General features: G+C 60.8%; 2 protein-coding genes across 3 annotated transcripts; one reads left to right on the top strand and one right to left on the bottom strand.

The window, feature by feature from the left end:
* Window positions 1–215: 215 nt before the first annotated feature.
* SHE (Src homology 2 domain containing E) lies at window positions 216–4,569 on the bottom strand. Its single transcript, XM_056510695.1, has 6 exons — window positions 3,638–4,569; window positions 2,897–3,023; window positions 1,793–2,101; window positions 1,204–1,354; window positions 989–1,108; window positions 216–602 (listed from the first exon to the last, which is right to left on the bottom strand). Exons 1-6 carry the CDS (start codon window positions 4,019–4,021, stop codon window positions 416–418), a joined length of 1,278 nt encoding a protein of 425 aa, XP_056366670.1. The 5' UTR covers window positions 4,022–4,569; the 3' UTR covers window positions 216–415.
* Window positions 4,570–15,084: 10,515 nt separating this feature from the next.
* CHRNB2 (cholinergic receptor nicotinic beta 2 subunit) lies at window positions 15,085–19,200 on the top strand. 2 transcript variants are annotated; one of them, XM_056510685.1, is made up of 6 exons: window positions 15,085–15,476; window positions 16,685–16,830; window positions 16,929–16,973; window positions 17,227–17,336; window positions 17,456–18,413; window positions 18,942–19,200. In XM_056510685.1, the coding sequence occupies exons 1-6, from the start codon at window positions 15,185–15,187 to the stop codon at window positions 19,110–19,112; spliced, it is 1,722 nt and encodes a 573-aa protein (XP_056366660.1). In that variant the 5' UTR covers window positions 15,085–15,184; the 3' UTR covers window positions 19,113–19,200. The 2 variants fall into 2 exon arrangements, with proteins under 2 accessions (XP_056366660.1, XP_056366661.1); XM_056510686.1 differs by lacking the exon at window positions 15,085–15,476 and adding an exon at window positions 15,827–16,149.
* Window positions 19,201–19,643: the final 443 nt, after the last annotated feature.

Raw genomic sequence — 19,643 nt, 5'->3', positions numbered from 1 at the left:
AGCTGCACCCAGGCAGGAAACCACAAGCCGAGGGGAGAGGGTGCTCAAGCACCCATGGGACAGTGTTCTGCTTCCCTTCTGCTGGCCTCCCGCTATAAAAAGCCTGGCAGGATGCAGATGTGCTGCTGGGGGAGCCCCAGTACCTCTGTCCCCCAAAACTGGCGACTCCTGCCAGCACAAGGCGCATCCCTGTCCACCCCCAGGACCACGGCTGCTTCGCAGGCAACAAGTTTATTTTACTAAATCATTACAGGTCCCAGTCTCACTGCGTGCTCCCACCTCGGACACGTGGGAGGTTCTGGCACAGGGTGGTCGGGATTTGTCCCAGCAAAAGGGGGACAGCCCTGCTGAAGTCCAGGAGTCCCTTCAGGACTGGAGATGTGACAGATGCCCTCGGCTGCCTCAGTCGCAGACGCTAATGCAGCTTGCAGTGGACGGGGTGCAGCAGGGCCATGTGCTCAGCCCCCTTGAAGGGCAGCTTCTCGGTGGAGTAGTAGTGCACAACCTCAGGGATGCTGGCGAAGACTCCGCTGGCCTGGCTGAGCGTGTACTTGTTGTCCTTGGTCTGGGCCACGATGATGTGGACGCAGCCCTGGCTGGTCCTGGGGGCCGGCAGGCATCAGCGCTGCCGCCAGCCCCCCCGGCGCCCGCCTGCCCCGCGCCGTATCCACCCCTGTTTGTTCCCGTCCCGCTCTGATTGTTTCGGCTCCAGGGGCTGCACTTCCTCAGGAAGGAAACGCCGCTGGCGCTCCCGACAATGTGCCGGGGAGGGGGACACGCCGTACCCCCCCCCGCCCCAGCCCCACACCAGGACGCCTGGGTCCCCCCGGATCAGGGGGTGCCGTCCCTCGGGATCTGGGTGCTTCCTCCCCATCAGGGCTTTGCTGTGAGCAGCCAGGGGTGATTCCTGCCGCGGCACCGCCCCAGGGTGGGGATTCGCCCCATCCCCCCGGTGCGAGCCCCCGGCCCGGGCCGCCCCCAGACTCACTTGAGCGCGATGGAGTACTTGCCGCTGCCGCTCTCGCTGGTGCGCACCAGGTACCCGGCCTCCCGGCACGGCTGCAGCCGGCTCTCGGCCTCGGCCCGCGTGATGGCCCCGTGGAACCAGCTGGGGGGACAGCGGGTCGGGGCGCTGAGCCGCGGCAGAACGCCAGGCATCCACCCCGCCCCGCTGCCCACGCGTGGGTCGCTCCCACAACTCACGGCTGTTTCTCCAGTGCCAGGGCAGGGTCCACCCGCTCCCCCTCGCTGTGCTCGGTGCCCGCCGGCTTCAGCATCTTGGGGGTCCAGCTCTTCTGCCGTAGATGCTGCCGCAGCGTCTCCTCCTTAGGGCGCTCCGAGCCCTCGAACTGGACTGGGAGGGACAAGGTGTGAGTCCCCAAAGCCCCACCTCCACCTTCGATCCCCATCCCTAGCTCCATCCCTGTCCCCAGCCCCAGCACCTTCCCCACTGCCAGTCCCAAACCCTTCTCCAACCACGTGCCTGTCCCCATCTGGTCCAACACCCCACCATGAAAAGGAACATCTTCAATTACATCAAGTTGTTTAGAGCCCCATCCAACTTGACCAGGCAAGCATCACCTCTGGGCAACCTGTGCCAGTGCCTGGCCACCCTCAGCCCAAGAAAATTCTTGTATCTAGAGTGCCCCTGACAGTCAAAAACCATTGCATCTCGTCCTCTTGTGACAAGCCCTGCTAGAAAGCCTGTTCCTGTCCCCTGTTGCCATCCCATTCCCATTCCATGCCTGTCCCTCCCCCCCATCCTCATTCCCATCCTGCCCCTGTCCCCTACCTGACAGTGCTTTGACAATCTGCTCCTTCTTCCACTCCCAGGGCTGCTCATACTCCCCCGCCGGGCGCTCGTCGTTCTCAGGCAGGCGCCCATCACCAGCCCTCCCCCTGCGCTCTGGGGTCCCCCCGGCCACCCCCTCCCCAGGCTCATAAGGGGTGTCATAGAGCTGTGGCCCCTTCCCTGCCACTTCCTTGCCCCCTGGTCGTTTGGCAAGATCCAGTTTGGCACCCCCCTCCCCAGGCTCTCCAGGACCGTCCAACAGCAGGATGGCTTTGACCAGGGGGTCCTTGGAGCCACGACGACGAATTTCTGTGGGGAAGAGGGACGCTGGGTCAGGGATGTGTCTGTGTGCCCCCTGAGACCCCCCACTCCCGCACCAGCCCTGAGTGAGGGATGAGTGCTGGGGACCCCAGGGCGGCAACGCCCCGCTGGGAACCAGCTCGGGAGGAGCTGGAGCAGGAAGGGGCCCATCCTCATGGCGCCTGCTCTGCTGTCCAGCCCTGCGGCTGCTGGCGCCACAGGCACGGACCCACGGCCGTGGGGCCAGCTGGGCTCCGTGGCAGCAGGATGCTACACCCCAGCTGCAGCTCAGCTCAGGCCGCCCCAGGGGCTCACCCCTCCCAGCCCCCTGCTTCTCCCCACGGCGCCAGTCTTTGCCTAACAGCCTGGGCTGCCCCGCACGGAAAAAAAACATCAGCAGCAAATCTTTTATTTCCAGCTTCCGGCCCAGTCAGTTCCTGTTGTTGTGGCCAGCTGGACAGTGGCCACGCCAGCCGGGGTGTCGCTGGCTGGGGGGCACGGCCATTGGGAACTCTTGGGGGGTGGAACCCTGCGATGGCAGGGGGCCACTGAGGGCTCTGCACTGGCCACTTGTGCCCGTTGGGTGCTGGCAGCAGGTCACGGACACGGCTGAGGGGCCGGCCAGTGTGGGTCAGTGTCCGGCCTCGCTCCCTCTCCTTATCGGGCCCTGCGCAGCCGCAGGAAGCGGCAGCAGCTTTCCTGTTCCTGAGCTCCTGCACCGGGCGGCTCCAAGGGCAGCCACAGGTCCTGGCTGGGGAGCGGTGCCAGCCGTGGGGCTGTGGCACGGCTCAGAACGGCACTGACCTGTGATCATCTGCTGGGCATCGTAGGGCTCCATGTACCCATCGTTCTCCCCCAGGCGCTCGGCATCCCGCTGCCCCTTGGTCCGCTTGGCATCGTAAGGGTCTGCGTAATCCTCCAGGATGATGACCTGAGCAGAGAACAGGCACTGCTGGCCTCAGAGGGCTGCAGGAGTCCCAGCAGGGGTGGCAGGGATGCCACCAGCACAGAGCCAGGCAGGGAACAGGCACACTGGAATCCCCAGGGAAGGATGGTGCCTTATCTTGGGTAGATGCAGCTCTGCCCCTACCCCAGATGCACCCACTGGCACCTTTGGGTGGGGGCAGTCCAGACCATTCCTATGTACCACAGTGGTGGTGAGGAGCCTGTGGGGAGCTCTGGGACCCTTTTGGGTGACAGCAATCCCCCAGCTGGCTCCCAGTCCTCCCAAGGCTGTGCAGGGAGCTTTCCAGAAAAGCTTTACAACAGCCTTTGTTTAACCAGCAGCTGAGCTCTGGGGTCAGGCTGGGATGGGACATGTGGGCCGTGATGAGGATGCCCGATGACCCCCCACCCCCACATGGGTGATGAAGGGCAGTTGGGATGAAGGCAGCTTTGAAGGAATTTAAAGGTGGTGGAGCCGGGCAGGATAAAAGGATGAAGTCAGCCAGGCTAATGAGTAGGAGACCAAATTAGTTAAAGCTGCCAGTGCTTCACGCTCCCCACATCTCCCCATCTGCCCCCGGCTCCCGGTCCCTGCCTTACCGTCTCTGTTTTGGGGGGCTTCCCCTTGTCCTGCTCGGGGGCAGGCAGGCTGCCAGGCAGGGCTCCAGGGCTCCCCTTCCCGTTCTTCTCGGAAGCCTCCACCTTGATGAGGCGGTTGATGTAGGTTTTGGAGGGTCCCTCTGCTGTGCCTCCCTCCACTCTGGAATTCTTCCTCATCTTCCCGGTGGCGGCCTGGAGCAGACCCTGCAGGTTGTCCCTTGACAGCCGGCTGCCCCCTTCCTTGCCACCCCCAGCCGCCCGGTAGCCCCCCAGCTCAGCGGTTGAATTCTTGCGGCTCTTGCCGAGGCTCCCGCTTCCCGGCCGAGCCCTCTCCGAAACCGTCTTCAGGTTGGATGGGAACTCCTTGAACCACTTGGCCGCCATGGAGCCGGGCAGTCGCAGGGTCCCCCGGGGCTCCTGGCACCCCACGGCCTCCGCTCCGGCTGGGGACCGCCTCAGCCCGGCTCAGCCCGGCTCAGCCCGGCTGCCCCCAGCCCAGGAACCGGGACCCGCGGCGGCCCGGGGCCAGCCCGGGAGCGGGGCTGCGGCCGGGGGACCGGGGCCTCCGTGCGGGGCTCCAGGCGTGCTTGGCCCCGGCGGGGACAGCTGGGGGGTCCCCAGGGGTGCCGGCTCCTGGGGCCCTCGGCGGTCCCTGGCCCCGGGGAGGGGTCTCGCCGCGGGCCGGGGTATCCGCTCCAGCAATGGGCTGAGCCGGGGGGTCTCGCCGGCTGTCGGGGGAGTCCGGCCGGGGTCCAGGGGGCTCGGCGGGGTCTCTCCGGGCTCCGGGGGTCCCGGCCGGGGACGGGCAGCCGGGGGGTCCCGTCGCGGCTCCTCGGCGGGGCCCGTCTCCGGGGGCACAGGGGCTTCGGCGAGGGGTCAGGCTGGCCCGGGGGGCCCCATGCAGCGGCGACGGGATGGGCCGGGGCCGGAGGGCCGGGGCCGGAGGGGCCGGAGGGGGCGGCAGGGCCGGCGCTCCCCGCCCAGATCCGGAGGGGGCGGCCCCGGGGAACCAGCCGGACAGACGGACAGACAGCACGGCCCCGGGAGCGTGGGAAGAGATGGAAGCTCCGGTGGGGCTGGGAGAGCTGGTGCCCCTCCCTGCCTGGCTGATGGATCCCGCGGATGGAGGGTGCGGGCGGACCCGGGCAGAGACCCCACGGACAGCGCAGATCCGGGTGCGGGGTCCCTCCACCGACCCTGGGAGTGGGCTGTGTGCTCTGTGTGTGCAGACCGTGCACAGCCTGACAGGGCACCGTGTTCGCACCGCAGCAGCCAAGCTCTCCGTCTGGCCGTGCTGTCCCCTTGCCGGTGGTTTGTCTTCCTGTCGGGCCGCCGTGCCGGGGTCCCTTACAGCAGCAGCCCCTCCCTCTTTGCCACTCCGAGGGAAGAGGAGAGGGTTTTGTGGCAAAATTGCTCCCACAGCCCCCAGGACGGGATTTTGTGGCAGAACACGGGCTTCTCTTCTGCCCAGGAGGAGGTGCTGGGTGCTGGCAGCGCCATGGGAAGTGATGGAATTACCGTGCTGGTGCTGCTGGGCAGGATGTGCCTTGCAGTGGTGAGGTGCCACTGGCAGGCTGGTGCCCGAACTGCCACTGCAATCTTGTCTGGCTCCAGCTTCACCTTTCTGAGGCCTAGAAAAACTCTACTTCCCCACCAGTAAACTCAGCTGCTGGTTCCTTTTCTTTCCTTCAGAAGGCAGACTTCAGTCTCCCTCAATTTTTATGGGGCCTCAATAGGACAGACATGCAGGCAGCACTGTCTCGGTCACTTTGTGCTTTGTGCTGCTCCAATGTACTACATGTCCCCTTCAGGAATTCTTCCCTCATCCTTGTTCTCTGCCAGCTGCCACAGGGGAAGGCTTTGGGAGTGCCTTTGGCAGAGGTGACAGATGGCATTGCACACTTCCCCTGAGCCAGCCTGGTGACAACGAAGGGTTGGGTGCTCGCTGGGCAGGTGTGCACAGACAGGAGTGGCAGATGGCCTGCTGGACACCTGCTCCTGCTGCACTTGCAGCCGCAACGCTTGGCAGGACACAATCCCAGGGACAGAGTGTCCTGCAGGGCCCTCTTCAGCTCTGCCCATCCCAGCCTGTTAAACTGCCATGAGCTCTCCAACCACCCTGACATACCCAATCCAACCCAACCCCAGTGCTGGGCTCAGCAGAGCAGCCCCTACTCCACCAAAGAGAAACCCCCACAAGCGTTTTACATCTTCATTAAGCTGACTTAACCCATGACCTAGCAGGCTCCTGAGCTAAAGGTGGGAGCTGAGTGCAGCTACCTCTGCTCCCCCAGCCCCAGCTACCATGAACAGGGTTGGAGAGGATCCAGAACCCTGAGAGGTGCTGGAGGACACAGGGCAGAGTGCTCAGCTTCACAAATCCTCTGGTCCTTCAGCAAAGCACTTAAAAATAGTCCCCAAGCTGAGGCCAGAGCCACTTCTGCAGCCGTCAGTAATCCCTCTCCTAACAGCATCTTTTTATTCCAAGGCTCAGAGCAGAACAGGGAAGCAGCTGCTGAAGTAGATAATGGAGTTCTGAGGCTCTTTGATTTTCTAATGACTTTTATTCAAACACAGTGAATTAATACGCATGGTTCCATCTTTGACACTAGTGCGTCAGTTCTGTCCTCCAGACGAGGACATGGCCCAAGTTAGAGGAGCTCCAACAGCCACATCTCCTTCCAGCAGACTCAAAACAGGGCCCTGGGGATTCAAGACAACAGGCCACAACTGCAGCAACCCCATCCACGGAGGGCTGGAGTACAAAGGCGAGCAGGAACAACAGCTGAAAGGAAGTAAAATAAAACCCCATAGAACAGGGTGTTCACTGCTGGAATAGGTCCTGGTCAGGGATGGGAGCAGTGGCAGGACAGAGCAGTTCCACTCCCTGCAGCAGCTTGCAGCCACAGCCCAACAGGGATGGGGACAAGGGGCTCAGCCTCCACGTGTGGCTAGTGGGGAGAAACAGGACAAAGCTCAGGCCTCAGCTCATTTTGCTGCTTGGCAAGAGGACAGGGAGAAGTGTGGGGTGGGAGCTGCAGCCCTGTGATACACCCACAACCCCTTCCTCCACTGTAGAGGAGAGGACAGCCTCACAGATCTCTGTGCTTCAAGTTGTAAGTCTGCAGTTTAGAGAGAAAAGCTGGGTTTGCCCAGGGAAGATAGGGCAGAAACCCTGCTCCCTTAATGCCAAAAAAGAAAAGGGCTTTTCTTCTTCCAAGGCAGTTGTGCCAAGTCTTCCTGCAGGGCTTGGGCCCACCACAGCTCCACTGACAGCCCCACCCTGGGACCAGGACTGCAGCAGGGTTTGCAGGGCACAACCCACCCGGCAGGAGCCTGGGAAAAATTAGTTAGACCAGCATTCTCAAATTAACAAACTGTAATTTTTCTCCAAAGATACATTTTCCATACACATCCATCATACACCGTAACAAAAAAAAGCAGTGTACATGAAATAAGAAAATAAATTAAATCCATAGCATAGGTAAGGAGGATGCTCTAGACTGGAGTAGAGTCAAAAGTTTCCAGCAATACAAGAGGCTCAAGAGTTTGTTTTAACAAGAATGCCTGCTAGCATGGGCCCAGCAAGTGTTCTGGGTCAGTCCAACTCCTTAAACAGTTATTTAGAGTTTTGAACAGCCAGTATTGTCCTGCAACAGGCAGAGCTATTACATCCTGGGAGAAAGCCAAGAGGCATCACTAAGATCCAAGTAGAGCATCCAGAAGATATTCAGATTGGTCCTGCAGCATCCACACTAGCCATCCTCCTTGGGTGGTGTATACCAGCCTGAAATGAGGAGACATCTGTGAGGGAGGAAACTGCATTGGCAACGAGAACCTGCACCTGCAAAACCTGCTGAAAGCAGCCAAGTCCCACTTCCAAAGGGCCACAGACCCCATTACTGGGAGGCTTTCCCTTTGGCTTACTTCCCAACACCACACAGGCAATCACAGGATCATTTAGGTTGGAAAAGACGTCTCAGATCATCAAGCCCAAGCAATCAGTGAGGTGCCCAGCACTGGGCAGCAGAGAGGGCAGCAGCACTCTGCAGTCACACTGTGTTACAGCAGCTGCCACTGCTGCTGTCACCTCCACACTTCACACAGGATAAAACTTGAGTGGCTTGTCTGGGGAGCCCAAACAAGCAAGGGAAAATGCAGAGCCTCTCCCCCTCAGCCCTTACCATTTTTCTCATGGATCTGAACCAGGGATTTGTAGGACTGCTGTGCTCTTGTCAGGCTGTACTGGTTCTGCAAGGGAAGGCAAGGAGACCATCAGTCCAGCAGGAACCTTGGGGAAGCCATCCCACACACCTTCCCTGTGTGGCTAGAGCTGGCTGTGCCCCCATCTACCACCCCCCATTCTCCTGCACTGTTCAGGCCTACCTTGTTGGCTCCAAATTGTACTCGTGCTTTCCCTTTCACCAGCGTTGCACTGATCTGCATGATCACCGACTCGATGGAGTAGGCACTACTCCAGCCCTGAGGGATGAAACACATGGTGAGCCAGACCCACCCCACAGACTGTGCTCCCACTGCCTTCCTCAGCCCTGGCAGGCAGTGGTACAGCAGGAGTGTCAGGAATAGGGAGTGTGGTGGGCAGAACAGCTACCCCAGCTCCCACAGGGACCAGCACCCACCTGTTTTGTAAGCAGCTCCATGCAGATGGCACCACCACCCAAAACATACCTGGGGAGGAATCAGACAAAGTTACTGCACAGATAGATGTGATTGTACCCACCCACTGCTCCAGAGGTGAAACATATCTCTGATTAGATTTCTCATGTAAAAAATATGTTAAAGACTTCACCATCACTGTCTGCTTCCCAATGGCAAATCCATGTCAGGGAAGTCATAGGACTGCACAGCACTGGATAAACCCAGTGAAAACTGCTGCAGAAAGCAGCACTGCAGAGCAGAGAGACACAGATAGTTACTCACCCCCCTGACAGCACCGGGGATACAACCCTTACAAATGGTGGATCAAAAGGAAAGTTATCCTGGAATGAGAGAAGAGAAGCAGAGCACTGAGAAAGGTGTTCCCTGATGCCTCACAGAGTCAGGTGTCCCTAGGAGGGGGAGCCTTACTTTAAAAGAAAAGTTGAGGAGGATGAAATCTGTTCCTTCTTTCTCTTTGAGGATTTGGAGATCGTTGTGCAAAGCGCTGTCCTCGTCAACCCTGTGGCAGGAGAAGCCAGAGGCTCAGTCAGGGCCATGCACTGGGGCCAGCTGTGCTCACTGCCAGCACACCCAGAGCTGCTGTGCCTGCACAGCTGGACACTGCCAGCACACCCAGAGCTGCTGTGCCTGCACAGCTGGACACTGCCAGCACACCCAGAGCTGCTGTGCCTGCACAGCTGTGCTCACTGCCAGCACACCCAGAGCTGCTGTGCCTGCACAGCTGGCACTGCCAGCACACCCACAGCTGCTGCACCTGCACAGCTGTGCTCACTGCCAGCACACCCAGAGCTGCTGTGCCTGCACAGCTGTGCTCACTGCCAGCACACCCAGAGCTGCTGCACCTGCACAGCTGTGCTCACTGCCAGCACACCCAGAGCTGCTGTGCCTGCACAGCTGTGCTCACTGCCAGAACACCCAGAGCTGCTGCACCTGCACAGCTGTGCTCACTGCCAGCACACCCAGAGCTGCTGTGCCTGCACAGCTGTGCTCACTGCCAGAACACCCAGAGCTCCTGTCCCTGCACAACTGGCACTGCCAGCACACCCAGAGCTGCTGCACCTGCACAGCTGGCACTGCCAGCACACCCAGAGCTGCTGTACCTCCACAGCTGGGCCTACCAGCACACCCACAGCTGCTGTACCTGCACAGCTGTGCTCACTGCCATCACCCCCAGCTCGCTGAGGGCAGCGACAGCACGGGCTGCCAGCATGCTGCTTCCACTTTGCAGAGAAGACCACACATCTTTAAGCTGCCAGCTTAACAATAAAGGCTGCCTGGCCCAAGGAAAAGGCAGCACTGGTGTCTGGAGGGTGTGAAAGCTCAGGGTTTGCCTGCTACCTCTTTCCGGACTCTAGGAACAGCAGAGACAGCAAGCCAGCTGCCTGAGAGAGGCTAACTCAAGGTCTGCTTGGTGCTCCCCTGCCATGCTCATGTGCCCTCTGCTCACAGGGACTTTCTGTCCCATCACCGAAACCCACCACAAATGCATGATCCCAAGCTGGGCCACCTACTTCAGGAGTTTGACGTTCCAATCGTACAGGCTGTCATTCACTAGTTCAACTGCATAGTATCCTGCAAGGGGAACAGAGGGGGGTCACTGGGGGGAGGAATGAGAGAGGGCTGAGCCATCACCCAGATTTCAAACCCCCTGGGCCCTCCAGCACAAGTTCACTTGGGCACTGCCCCTCCATGAAAAGCAGCACCTATCCAGGACAGTCCTGAGGGCAGCAGTTTCCTTCTCTGAGTCCCTGGGCTCAGAAAAGGAGTCGGAATACCACCCCCCTCAAAGTCAGATAACTCTCTGTGACCCACAGCATGCTTCCCACTTCCACCCAGCAGTGGAAGGGAACAGAGAGGGTAAGGTGGTTTGGTCCACTCTTGACAGAAGCACAGCCATCCAACACCAGAGATCCTCCCCCTCAGCTGAGCAGCACCAAGGCCCACTGGGTACCCCACAGAATGAGGAATCCTCCTCCATGGAGCTCCTGGCAGCACTCACCGCCCTTGAAACTTGGTGATCGGTAAATATCCCTGAGCTCCTTCATTAGCCGGTCAGTGGCCTGCACAGACCCAGACACTGCACCCTGCAAGGAACAGGGAGGGGGAAAGTTGTATTGTTATGCTGCACCCAACCATGGCTATTGCTCTGTGAGGTCAACACCTGAGCTACAGCTCAGTCCAGCCTCTATACCAGACCATATCCTATCCATCACCTCTGTCTGTCCCTTGCCCCAAATATGTCACCTCAGGGAGCACAGCTGCAGCAGAAACACCTCTCTGTCCTCTCTACTGTCTTAGAATCTCAGCCCATGGGTACAAAAGCACAACTCACCTCCACAGCCCCAGGTGACTGTGGGGGCACAGCCCCTGGGACAGAAGGGAGCCCCAGATCTTGCTGCAGGAGGACTGCCCCATGAGGCACCAATGCCCTGGGGCACCCAGTGCTCTCCCTGAGCTGCAGAGGCAGTTCACAGACTTCCCTGCTTCAGCCCTGTCAGCCCTAGAGAACTGGTACTGCTGTGCCTTTGGCTGGGGACAGCCCCTCTGATTTAGGGCTGGAGGGCTGGCAAGGGCCTCCAGCACTCTTGCCCTTGAGTCCCTCTGCTTCCCCAGCCCACCTGCCCACTGGGCGACACGTACATTTAAGTAATCTTGCCTCTGGTTCTTTTTTATTTTCTCTAAAATGGCCAGGTTTTCTTTCCCAATGCCTTCATCCTCTGTCTTTCTCCCATCTGCTGGCTCTTCCTCTTTCATCTCATAGTGGTCCAAGTCCTCAGTGTCCTGGGAAGGGAAGAAGAAAGCTCAGAGATGTTTTTGGTCCTCCCTGCTCTGAGAACTGAGCTGCCCTGACCCGGGAAGGATTCCTAGTGCAACACTTTCACCCCAGCTCCTGATATGAGGTACAAATAGAGTGGAAGACACAAAGTCTGGGCATTCAACTGGGCTCATGAGAGCTCTTTGTCTGCTGGATTCTCCCCTGCCATGTCTCATGCCTGTTTATATAACAACCCATTAATCTCTCACTCCTCAACAAGCCCCATGTCACTGACTGACCCTGGATCTTGGCACACCCATGGCTTCAGCAGCTTGTGCCACACTGCTGGATGGCTGGAACAAAGCACAGCCCCTTGGTGCAGTGCTCCACCTGGGCCCCTTCACTAGCCAAACCCCAACAGGGACACACAGGTCACCAGCACCACAAGAAGAACAGACCCTTGCACCCCAACCCAGCTGCATGGGATGTTATTCCCTCAACAAGAGTGGAGGTTTCACAGCATGCCTCTCTGTAGATCAGCTCAGCACTACCCAAGTGTAGTACTTGACCCCAGAAGAACCTTTGCCCCTCACTGTTTCCCACAATAACACATGGCAATGCAAGAACCTGATGGAAAAAACCAGCTGCAGCCATTTGGGCCCACTACAGAAATCTCTCCCCATGCACACAGGGTTCAGCTGCCTGGAAATGGCTGTGGGTATGCACAGCTCCAGTGCTGGCACTAAATCCTCTGAGCAAGCATTTCCTCTGGCCTCTCTGGGCTGGTTGTGGCTATTGAACAGCATTTTTGGAAGGGCTTTGACATTTTTAGACTCGCACAGGAAAAGAGATCCTCCTAGAAAATCCCTCGAGTAGATTAACCTGCATAATGAATCTCTGTGCCAGGGCACAGTCCTGCTGCTCCACTCCTCTGGACAAATCCCACTGCTCAGCACAAAACCTTTGCTCTACATCAGAGCGTTCTCCCTCCACGATGCATGGTGTTAGAAAAAAGCACAAGGGAGAATGCTCAGCTCCTGGGGATTTATTCTCCAGCCCACAGGACTGGAGGCCTTGCACACGCTGATTTGCCATGAAGCAGCAGATTTACAGATTCACAAGGTTATGCTGGTGCCAGTTTAACCCTCCCCCTTTTCCCCGCGGACCCTGGCAAAACCCAGCCTTAATTTAGCAAGCAATTAACTTTGCTAAACCCCCCAAGTGCTGGGGTGCTGCTGCTCAGTGACCTGCCCCCAGGCTCCACGGCACTGCTGACTCAGTGCCCGTGCTGCTCTCTTGTGTGAGGCATTGCTAAACGTCACCATGGAGATTCAAGATTATTCCGCCCACTTCCACAGATCTCTAAACTGCAAACCAAACAACCAGAGCCTGTGGGTTCTGCAGCAAGGTGCCCTCAGCCTGCAGTGAGATGTGGCTGCCTCCACCACTCCTGGCAATTAGCTCACTTGCACACTCAACCACCTGACCTCATACTCTCTGTGGGAGTCCTGTGCAACAGTGACTTCCTTGCCAGCAACAGCAACCCAGAAATCCATCTCTCTCACAGAAATTCCAGGCTTTAGAGAACAGCACATAGTGTCCAAGCAGCTCTGCTCACAGCTCATCCACATTCCTTGGAGGCCACAGCTACACTGCTCAACCTCTGTGCTCTCCTGGGGTTTGTGAATGTGGCACCCAGCTGTGCCTCAGAATCCTCAGCAGCAAAATGCTTTTGATACAAACTTCCCTGTCTGGAGGCCACAAGCATCTCCCAGGCAAGACCCCTGGGCCCTCACACCTTTCAGCACCTTCCTCCCTGCACTCATCTCTCTGGCATATATCCTCACACACTGTGGTGGCACTTACCTCTGGCATCTCTTCATCTTCCTCTTCAGAGGACACCTCTTCCTGGGTGCTCTGTGGAGAGAGGAGGATAGGGATGGAGACTCTGTGGTCAGCATCCTGGGAGAATGCTCTCCTCCCTTCCCAGACACTTCCAAGGCGAGGTCAAACAGGGATATATAAGCAGAACTAAATTAAAAGCAAAAGGTAGCCAAGAGCCTTTACAGAAAACAGTACCAAGGCCCAGCAGAGCAGGCTGGCATCACCTGGGACAGAAATCCAACACTGTGAACAGTACCAAGGCCCAGCTGAGCAGGCTGGCATCACCTGGGACAGAAATCCAACCCCTCACCCACTGTGAACAGTACCAAGGCCCAGCAGAGCAGGCTGCATCATCTGGGACAGAAATCCAACCCCTCACTGTGTTCCTCCTCTGGTAACCCCTAGAAGCCTGCAGAGCAAACAGCAGGGAACTTGTTTTCTGAGCTCTAGGAGCCTTTTCCTGAGCCACTCACCTGTTCTGCTGGCAGAGGCTGGTCCAGCATTTCAACATCTGGATGTTGGGGGAGGTTGTAGAGTTTGCACAGGTCAGAGATTATTCGCTTCAGGTGCTGCAAAAGCTGTGCAGAGTACAGAGGGTCAGGGAAGTGTGGGGACCTCCATGCCAAGCTGAGCCTCAGCACTGCAGCCAGCAAGCAGTCCCCAGGGCTGCTCCTTCCTGCTCCAAGCAGCAGTAGACATGGGTGTAAAATCCCACCCCAGCATCAAACAATGCCAGAGAAGCTCATCCCAAATATCAGGAACATTTATGAGACCATAGGCAATCCCCACTTCAGGCAGCTGTGGACATGCAAGCAGGAAGTTACCCCCACAAAGCTGCCAGCCCTCCCCTCTCCCAGGCAGCAGAGTATGTCTCACCAATGTATTTCCTTTCCTGACTTCCACCAGCCTCTCCAGGATAGCTGCCAGGTTGGGATCGTCTGACTCCACAGACCAGATTGGGGGAACAGCTGGATAAGACTCCTAGAGAGGGGAGAAGGTGCTGTTGGTGGGATGGAGGCTGCTGTGGTGCACAGAGCAGTGAGCCAGACAGGGCGGGGGCTCAAGCCTTGTGTCTTCTGCAAAAAGATCCCTCTGGACTACAGAGATCAGGCCACAGGTGACTGATCCACCCTCCAGCATAAACCTGGGGCTGAGGGCAATACAAACTCCTACTCTGACCATGCTGGGGTGGCTCTGTGCTTTGTCCCCCTGGCACAGGGTTGAACAAGAAGGGAGGACAGTGGCATTTTGGCCACCCCTCTGGCCATGGGGCCATTGGGGATGGGAGGCAGTGGAGGCAGGACACTGAGGGTGTCCCATGTTACCCATGGGCTGCTACCCTCACAGCTCTGCACCAGGAGTGGCAGGAGAAGAACCTGGCAGCACCCACAGGTGAAGGGCAGAGGCCAAGCAGGCACTTTTAATCCAGGAGAAAGCCTCTGGCAACACTCCCAACATGCCCCTCCAGAAAACCCTGGTCATTAGTCCCATTCAGAATCTGCACCAGGGGCTATCCAAGCTCTGCTGGCCCTCCTTGCCTGGAGACACACACCAGCTGTAACTTGTGACCAAAGAGGGCAGCAGCACACCAGTGCCAAGCCATCCAGCGCCAGGATCCCCAAAATCCCGGTACGAATGAGGCAGAGCAGAGAGGAAATCAGGGTCCCCTGGGAAACCCTCCAAAAAAAACCAGGGGAAGCAAGGAAAAGGAGAGCAGCCTCGTACACTGAGGGGCTCCATGACTGGGGACGAGCAGCTGGACAGGACTGGAGGTTCCAAACAGCACAGGCAATGGCCAGTACTCTTACACTGGGGTGGCGGGAGTGCTGCGGGCACCGACCCCCGGCTTTTCTCTGCTTGAGCCGCTGCCCCGAGGAGCTGGCGGTGGCTCGCACGGCGCTCCCGCAGGCCCCACAAGGAGGGGCCGGGGGCAGCCGGGCCCCGCAGCCGCCCCAGGGACGTTGGGGCCCGGGCCCCGCTCACTGTGAGCCCCAACGGCGGCAGCCCGTACGCGCGAAGGAGCCACTGGGCGCCGGGGCCCCGCGGAGCCCGGGCCCGCCGCACCCCCGGGCCTCACCGTGATGTTGCAGTGAATGCGGACGGGTCCCGGCGGCGGCCCCCGGGAGGCGGAGGCGCCGGCGCGGGCCCCGGCCCCCGGCACGAACTCGCAGCTGATCTCGTCCGGGCAGGCGCTGCCGATGCGGAACCGCTCGTGACCGCGGTGAAAGATGGACTCGAGCAGCCGCAGCTCCCGCCTCAGGAGCCGCCCGGCGGGGGCCGCCGCCACCTCGGCCCCGCTCCGCCCGGGCCCCCCCGCCGCCGCCTGCGCCCTCGCCGCCTCCTCCGGCCCCGCCCGCTGCATCTTCCCATGGAGGGACCCGCTCCGCCGCCGCCGCCGCCGCAGCCCCGGAGCCCGCCCAAGATGGCGGCGGCACGGCCCCGCTCCCGGAAGTGCCGTCGCCGGAATGGGCGGGGCCGCCCCGCCGAAAGCGTCTCGCGACATCCCGGAAGTGACGCTCAGTAAGCGCGGGGAAAGCGGGCGGGGCCAGCGGGAGGGGGGGCGCCCCAGAGGGGTCACGTGGGGTCACCGGGGGGCACCGGGCACGGCCGGGCACCGGCGGGGACGGGGCGGGGACCGGGCGGGGACCGGGCGAGCTGAGCCCGGCGGGGACGGGGCGAGCTGAGGCCCGGTGGGGACCGGGCTCCCTGAGGCACCGGCGGGGACGGGGCGAGCTGAGGCCGGGCGGTCCGGGCTGTGAGACCGGCTACTGGTGTGCGGCGGAGCCGCGGCGGCTCCGGTCCCGGGTTCCACCCGCGAACTCTGCCGCCGCTCCGCCCTTCCGCTCCGATCCCCGCCCGGGGCTCCGCACCGTGCAGGGAGCTCGGTGGAGCGGCGAGCGGGGAGAGCTCAGCCCCCTCCGCCGTGTGCCCGGGCCGCGGCGGGGCGGAGGCGGGGGCGGCCCCGGGGCCGCTGACGGCGGCGGTGACGGAGCCGCAGCCGGAGCGCGGGGCGGCCCCGGCGCAGCGCCCGGCACCGCCTCCCGCCCGGGGCCGCCCCGCCTGGGCCGCCGCCGGCTCCAGCACCGCGGACAGCGCCCGGTCAGCACCGCGGACAGCGCCGGGCACCGGCGGCGGCACCGGGCCGCCCCCATGGCGCTGCTGCGCGTCCTCTGCCTCCTCGCTGCCCTCAGACGTAAGTGCCGGGGGCTGGGGGGTGGCACCGGCACGGCCGGGAGGGAACCGGACCGGGCCGGGCCCCGGGCTGCGCCTGTTGCACGGGGCAGATCCGGAGTGCCGCCGGTACCGGCCCCTTTGCGGTGCCACCGGCGCTTCCGGCGCTCCGCGACCACCCCGGGCTGCGCGGCCGCCGTGGGCTCTGGCTCCCCGAGGTGGTGCCAGGAGTGGGCAGGGATGGACAGGAGCAGGGAAACGGGTGTCCTGAACGGGCAGGAATGGCAGGGAGGGGCAGGGGAGGGCAGGGGGGAACCCCCAGTCCTGTCCAGCTGCTCGTCCCCAGTCACGGAGCCCCTGAGACCGCCCATTCTGCCCCCGGCCCCTCCTGCTCCGTGCCTGGCTGTGACACCCACACCCCATCACTGTGCACCCCATCGTTCCTGCTCTCGGGCACAGAACCCCAGGCTGGGTTCGGGCTCTGTCTTGGGGGGCCCCCGGACCTTCGGGGGGTGCCCTGCCCACCACGGTGGGACTCAGGCTCTGCCATGCCCCAGGGAGCCTGGGCACAGACACGGAGGAGCGACTGGTTGAGTATCTGCTGGACCCTGCCCGCTATAACAAGCTGATCCGGCCGGCGACCAATGGCTCTGAGCTGGTGACCGTGCAGCTGATGGTGTCGCTGGCGCAGCTCATCAGCGTGGTGAGTTGGCCAGGACTCTGCTCCCCAACCTACTGGGCAGGCAAGGGGGTCCCAAACCCTCCCAGCAGCCTGAGTGACTGGCTCCTCTCTCTCTGCAGCATGAGCGGGAGCAGATCATGACCACGAACGTCTGGCTGACCCAGGTGGGCACCCTGGACTCTGACGTGGCCCTGAGACCCCTATGTCAACCTCAGGTCACCCCAGTCTCTGCCTTGAGACCCATCCCTATCATAGGGACCCCCCATACGCGCTGTGTAGGACCCTAATGTCTACTCTGTCCTGTTATAGCCCTCCATAAAGCCTGTGTGGGACCCCTGTGTGCCCCTGTCCTGACCCACCCCCTTGCCCCAGGCCCCCATCCCCAGGCTGGGCTGGCCTGATCCCACCTGTCCTCAGGAATGGGAGGACTATCGCCTCACGTGGAAGCCTGAGGACTTTGACAACATGAAGAAGGTCCGCCTGCCCTCCAAGCACATCTGGCTGCCTGATGTGGTGCTCTACAACAAGTAGGTCATTTTTTGAGGGGGGCTATGTGGTTTCCCAACCCCACCCAGGGCAGGGGGCCATGTTGTTGTGCTGCTGGGGCTGACAACAGCAGGACTGACAGCCCCTCTCTTCACCCCAGCGCCGATGGGATGTACGAGGTCTCCTTTTACTCCAACGCTGTCATCTCCTATGATGGCAGCATCTTCTGGCTGCCGCCTGCCATCTATAAGAGTGCGTGCAAGATCGAGGTGAAGCACTTCCCCTTTGACCAGCAGAACTGCACCATGAAGTTCCGTTCCTGGACCTACGACCGCACCGAGATTGACCTGGTGCTGAAGAGCGAGGTGGCCAGCCTGGATGACTTCACACCCAGCGGCGAGTGGGACATTGTGGCACTGCCAGGGCGGCGCAACGAGAACCCCGATGACTCCACCTATGTGGACATCACGTACGACTTCATCATTCGGCGTAAGCCGCTCTTCTACACCATCAACCTCATCATCCCCTGCATCCTCATCACCTCCCTGGCAATCCTGGTGTTTTACCTCCCGTCTGACTGTGGCGAGAAGATGACACTCTGCATCTCTGTCCTGCTCGCCCTCACCGTCTTTCTCCTGCTCATCTCCAAGATCGTGCCACCCACCTCACTGGACGTACCCCTGGTGGGCAAGTATCTTATGTTCACCATGGTGCTGGTGACCTTCTCCATCGTCACCAGCGTCTGTGTCCTCAACGTGCACCACCGCTCGCCCACCACGCACACCATGCCGCCCTGGGTCCGCACCCTCTTCCTGCACAAGCTCCCGGCGCTGCTCTTCATGAAGCAGCCGCGGCAGAGCTGCGCGCGCCAGCGCCTGCGCCAGCGCCGGCACACCCAGGAGCGCGCCGCTGCCGCCGCCCTCTTCGTCCAGGCTGGCGCTCGCACCTGCACCTGCTATGCCAACCCTGGTGCTGCCAAGGCTGAGGGGCTCAACGGCTACCGGGAGCGGCAGGGGCAGGCGGCCCCGGCAGCCGGCTGCAGCTGCGGGCTGGAGGAAGCGGTGGATGGCGTGCGCTTCATTGCCGACCACATGCGCAGTGAGGATGACGATCAGAGCGTAAGTCAGGGTGGGCAGAGTGCAGCTGGGAGTGGGCAGTACTCAGGGGTAGCCAGAGCTGAGGGGTGCAGAGTGTGTCCTGGCTCATGTCTGCACCACATGTGCACAAGCACCAAGGGGGACCCTGCCCAGCCCCGTGTCCAGTGAGATCCTGCAGCTTCTGCTTGCGTAGGGGGTGCAGCACTGATCCTGACCGGCTGCTGCAGTCCCAGGCTGAAGCAGCTGCTCTGGAAGCCCAGGAAGCTCCCAGGAGGCCTGGCCCTGCACAGCACTGTCACAGGCTGCAGATTTTGCAGAGCCCCCCCCAGCCTGGCTGTGCTCACTGGGGAAATGTTTCCTGGGCTCAGCGGTGGCAGCAGGGGGAGTGAGCCCCGCGAGGCCCACAGCAGGCTGGCAGGCAGCCCCAGGAGCTGCAGTGCTGAGGGAGCAGATTCAACCTTCTGAGGATATGCCAAATTCCCAATCAGGGCAGTGTCAGGTAATAGCTGAGGCCTCAGCCTGACCCAGCATTTTCCTGGCCCCATGCAGGTGAGCGAGGACTGGAAGTATGTGGCCATGGTCATCGACCGCCTCTTCTTGTGGATCTTCGTCTTCGTCTGTGTCTTTGGCACCATTGGCATGTTCCTGCAGCCCCTCTTCCAGAACTACACCACCAACTCCCTGCTGCAGCTTGGCCAGGGCACCCCCACCTCCAAATAGCATGGGGAATGCTGGTCCCAGGGCCAGAGAGTGGGTACTGGGCTCAGGCAGCCCCTGCAAACCAATAAATACTCACAACAGGAGCGGGCTAGTTCCATCTGGTGTCATTTCATCCTACACTGTGCTCTGCGGGCCTGAGAGAGCAGGATGCAGCCAGGGCTGGGGGGAGTCTGGCTCCCTGTGACCAAGGTAAGAGGCTAGGAAGGCATCATCTCTGTACAAATAAAATCCCAGCTGGCGTGGGAGAGAACATGGGAGCATGAAACCTGGTCCACGGGGATGTGCCCAGCTCTATCCTCTGCTCCTGGGAGCACCAGTCACTCACTGCATCTCCTCTCAGGCCATGTGGGGCCAGAGCCCCAGCCTCAGTGGGCAGACCCTGGCTCCAGCCTGGTGCTGCCAACCCCTGTGCCAGCTCTGGGGCTCCCAGGAGATGACAGATCTGGAGCAGAAGCATGGGGAGGAGGATGGAGCTGTTCAGCTCTGGCTTCGAGGCGGACACATGGACCAAGCAGGAGGAGGCTATTTTTA

This window comes from Oenanthe melanoleuca, chromosome 25 (genome assembly GCF_029582105.1).
Source record: "Oenanthe melanoleuca isolate GR-GAL-2019-014 chromosome 25, OMel1.0, whole genome shotgun sequence".
NCBI classification, from domain to species: Eukaryota; Metazoa; Chordata; class Aves; order Passeriformes; family Muscicapidae; genus Oenanthe; species Oenanthe melanoleuca.
Note: the sequence above shows the minus strand (reverse complement) of the source record. Positions and strands in the feature narration are given on the sequence as shown.